The sequence below is a fragment of the Scophthalmus maximus genome, chromosome 15 (assembly GCF_022379125.1).
Source record: "Scophthalmus maximus strain ysfricsl-2021 chromosome 15, ASM2237912v1, whole genome shotgun sequence".
In the NCBI taxonomy this organism is placed as follows: Eukaryota; Metazoa; Chordata; class Actinopteri; order Pleuronectiformes; family Scophthalmidae; genus Scophthalmus; species Scophthalmus maximus.
In genome coordinates this window covers 21,910,001-21,914,588 of record NC_061529.1, presented here as the reverse complement: position 1 = coordinate 21,914,588, position 4,588 = coordinate 21,910,001, and the positions used below count along the sequence as shown (strand labels likewise).

General features: G+C 40.7%; 1 protein-coding gene across 2 annotated transcripts in view; it reads right to left on the bottom strand.

Moving 5' to 3' along the window:
- Positions 1–426: 426 nt before the first annotated feature.
- The window catches only part of bcl11ba (BAF chromatin remodeling complex subunit BCL11B a), a 35,436-nt gene continuing 31,274 nt past the window's right edge, over positions 427–4,588 (bottom strand). Inside the window, exons 3-4 of one of the 2 annotated variants that reach the window (XM_035610238.2) lie at positions 3,312–4,588; positions 427–1,002 (exon numbers count right to left, since the gene is read on the bottom strand). The exon at positions 3,312–4,588 is cut by the window's right edge and continues 583 nt beyond it. In XM_035610238.2, the coding sequence (XP_035466131.1) occupies positions 926–1,002; positions 3,312–4,588 (1,354 nt within the window). In that variant the 3' untranslated portion in view covers positions 427–925. Of the gene's footprint in view, positions 1,003–2,692 lie in introns of those variants that run through there. The other variant, XM_035610237.2, reaches the window with a different exon arrangement.

Sequence of the window (4,588 nt, the reverse complement as noted above, 5' to 3'; positions counted from 1 at the left end):
CCCTCTGTACAATGTGATTCATTACAACAGTACAAATGCATCAGGTTCTGTTTGTCCTGCCCAATGAGAGGAAAAAATAGATTGTGGCAGCCTGTAAGTCGTATCTTGTCACTGGAATGAAGTCACCCTCCCCCTTACACCCAGTATAAGAGCAAGACGTCCCAAAGTACTCAGAGTCCCCTATTCACAAAGGATGCACGTAGCCTACAAGTAGAAAAACAAAAAAAAGACAAGCTCCTCAGGAAAGACAGCAAGTGCCTACACATGTATTTCAAACCATCCATGATGGATAATCCATTCCAGAAGAAGAAAAAAGATACAAGTCAGGGTTTTCCTGAAGAGCAGAGCCGGAGCTCCGTCGTTTCTGAGAGGACACCTCCATCCTCTGTAAATGGAGCAAAACCCACCCGCCCACCCAAAACTCCCCCACCAAATCCAAGTGTGCTCAGTCATTTTTTAATTCATTTATTATTTTTTCATTACACCCAAGGCAGAATAAAAGTTACTAAAACTTAAGACTTTTACAGTTACAGTGACAAAAACAGTTTAAGAGACCCACAATTTAAATTGGACTGCAAAATAAAAAGTAAAAAAGGAACAATCTTTTTTCTATTTTGTAAAATGCCCAGGCATTCTCCAATATTACAAATACTGGTATACTTTTACAGTAAACAAGAAAAATGTAATATATATTCATATATATTTATATATATACTAAAACCCCGTCACCAAACTTAAAAAGAGAACAAAAGAAAAACAGTACACACACATCGCCAGTATGGCATTCAGAGAAACTTTAGAAGCAAACCTGGAGAAAAAAAATATTTCTTTTTCAAAACACACATACACACAAATATTATTTTACCCTTGTACTTGTTTCAATACTGTAAACGTATTTTTAGACAGAGTGCACTAAGTCTTTTTCTTAGTTTCTGCAGTTCCTGATTTCTATCCAGGTCTTCCTTGACTTTTTGTGTGGCTTTTGTTCATTCCTGGAGTTTTCTGTGGAGGGACAAACTTGTTATTATCAGAGAGGAATTTGATATATATCTATATATATAAATGTTTGTGTCTTTATATGTACATATGCATACATACATATATATATACACACACAGACACATCAGTATTGTGCTGGGCACTCCTAAACCTAAATTCAGCATTGTTTCATTTGTGTTAATTTAAATAATTGAAATGTCAAATTACACATGAACCAAATTCAAATTTTAGTTTTTTTCTCCTTGATGCATCATAAATCTGTTGCATTTGTCTGCGACAATAAAAAGGAAGATTGTTATTCAAGGCACACTCATGTCAAACTGAATGGCAGTACAAAACTGTCCCGGATTAATCATTATTATTATCATTATTTTTAAGATTATTATTTTTTTATAGTGCCAGCATTGGGAAAGCCAGGCCTTACAACCCTGGGCACTTCAGTGTCAGGAGATCCCGAGCTCTAGAACCTTTAGTAGCTTTTCTGTCCAGCCTTCTGTGTGTGTCGGACGAAAAATCGTAAAGTGCGGGTCTGTTGTTGAGAGCCCTGAAATTGTTTATTGTCCACATTAAATTAGATTGGATTCAAAAGTGCCACTATGAAAGAAAATTGGGGTTATGATATTCAAAATTACAAAAAGAGCATGGAGCGAGCTGGTGCTGCCTGTCTTAATATTAGTCCAACTATTTTGAGCACACACATTTCTCATTCTCTACACAAAAGTGTAACGGTGAAATTTTGAAGGATTCTTATTAATATACTTCATTAATCGGATTATACAATTATAGAATCACTATAACAATACAAGTCGAAATTTACTACTAATGTCCTTTCAACAAATTGCAATATATTTTAGCATAAAAATGCATAGGGATGTTGATTCTTTTTATGTATAAATTGGGATGATAAAATGTGAGACATACATTTTCTGCAGTAATCTAGTCAAAAGTGGGGCATCTGCCATGTATGCACATACATTTAACCCTCTCCTAACATATTCATATTCATAATAAGAAGCTGTGACTTTCCTTTGAAATGAGGATGAAGCTTGAACATTGGGCAGTAAGGGTGGGGCAAAGGGAAGCATGAGGACATAACTGTCCCTAATGATTTCAAAATATGATGAAATAGAAATGCCCCTGGAACATAGTTATTGAATAAATACAGAAAAGTAGTATAGCTCACCCTGAGATGTCCCTGTGCTCGCTCTCATGTCTCGTTCTTCCATGTCTCTCTATGTATTATGCATGGCTTCATGCTCAGTTTAATCCTAATAAATAATATAGCCTAGATGATATGGCTTCATGCAAAATATAATACATGGATGTATTAATGTAGGTTAGATGGTGGTGAGTGGGAGGTGTTTGGAAAGCAGAAGATATGACGGATTGTGGTTATAATGTTGTCAGGGTTTGGTACTATGTACCAGTCAGCAGCTGCCTTATCTAGAATCTGTTTCTTCTGGCTGGTTATGTTGTTCTCAGGAGGAACCCTCTTTGATTTTACATTTACTGTCAAATATGACACTCAGTGCTACATTTCGAATTAAATTGACATATTTTAGAGTCAGTTCATGCTACAATGCCAAAGGATTGTTGTCCGCGTATCATCATCATCACACAAAATAAACTAATTCTAGCATTCTCAGTTAACGCCACGTTCAAATTGAAGGTTGAATTCAGCCTCACTTTTTTAAAAAAAATCACACGTTTAGCTTAATATACAATTTCCTACATGTAGCGGCCAGAATGTTTTACTTAAATTAACTTTTGTCTTCTGAAAAAACTCTCAGGATATCATGTGGGTTACTTCGAAACAAAGTAACACAAATTCAAAGCAAAACAAATTTAAAGAAAAAGCCTAAATAAAATGTACCTGCACATGCCAAAATACAAAATCTAATAAATACAGAAATTATTGCACAGTTAAAGGCTCCACATATGTTATAACTCAAGGGACTGATTGTTTGAAAAGGAACACCAAATGAGGCAGTTTAGACAGCTTCAATTGGTGTTAAGATTTCTGTTTACACTTTTTTTTCTCAGTTGGCAGTTTCTTAGGCAAAAACACAAAATTAACCAAAAATTTATATTTCAGAAAAAGAGTATCCAGCTCCCCCATTTTGTTTAATTTTTAAGTCAAAGTGTGGCGCAGAGTTTGGAGATAGGGAACCTGCTTTAGGTTCTCTCTGCTTGTTCAATTTTGACCTCATTGGTCATTAAATGTTCTCCATGCCACTTTTTCATGTGTTTTTCCAGAGTGCTGTACACGCTGAAGGGCATTTGGCAAATGTCACAGCGGTAGACCTCCTTACCAAGCTGGCCATGTGTCTTCATGTGGCGCGTGAGCTTGGAGCTCTGGGCACAGGCATAGTTGCACAGCTCGCACTTGTAGGGCCTTTCACCAGTGTGACTGCGCCGGTGCACCGTCAGGTTGCTACAGTTCTTGAACACCTTGCCGCAGTATTCACAGGTGTCACACCTCCTGCTGTCCTTGGAGCTAGGTCGACCTGGACCTCCACCGAGATGAGGTGTACTGCCACCACTGGCGGTGCCGCTGCGGCCTGAGAGGCCACCATCCAGCAGATCGCCTGGGGGTGTCGAGAACCGCAGGCTGCCATTCTCTGACGAGTGCTCAGAGGAGGTGGCAAAGGGAGATTGTCTGGAGTCGGTGAAACCTAGGAAAGGGTCTTTGATGAAGTGGCGTGAGGCAGCGTAACCTACCAACCACTGGGAGTAGACGTTTTCAGAGGGGATGTGGGGTGGTGGGGGAATGTCCAGGTCCTTCTCAATCTTGATCCTCTTATTTGAAGAGTTGGACAGGCTGGGGCTGGTAATGGGGGTTGGTTTACGGGGGAACAGGCCTGAGAAAGAGTCACTAGAGCCACAGTTTCGGCCATTAATGGTTGTCCGCTCTTCCTGCCGGTGGTGATCCATTTCCCCAGCTACTGAGTCTTCATCTCCAATGTCCCGCTGCCCATCTAAAACCCTCTTGGAGAAGGGCATCCTTTTACGATTGTCAACTATCAAATTATTGTACTGCTGTATCGAGTTGAGCCCCCCACTTTCCACCATCTTCTCAAGAACGAGGGATGACTTCTCCTCTGATGGTAGTTTAGAACCATTCTCCCTGTTCCTGTAGAACTCAGATTCCATGCTGAAGTTGGATTCTGGTCGACTCTCATTCTCAAGTTCCTCTTCTTCTTCTTCCTCTTCTTCCTCTTCATTGCCTTCCCCCTGAAAGTCACCATCACGATTCTTCATGCCCTCACCTGTGACATCACTAGTGCCTGGTTCTGGGGAGCTTGTGGTAGACAGCCCATCATCTGAGCGGCCAGTAAGGGATCCAGCCTTGTGCATGTGGGTCTTCATGTGGCGCTTCAGCTTGCTTGCCTGAGAGCAGGCGTGGTCACAGAGCTGGCACTTGTAAGGTTTTTCTCCGGTATGGCTGCGCCGATGCACCACCAAGTTGCTCTGAAACTTGAAGGTCTTACCACAGAACTCACAGGACTTGACCTTGTTCTGCGTCTGGGGTGGGGTGGTGCTATTTGGGGGCATCGGTGGTAATGGGGGCGTGCTAAGAAAGGGAGAT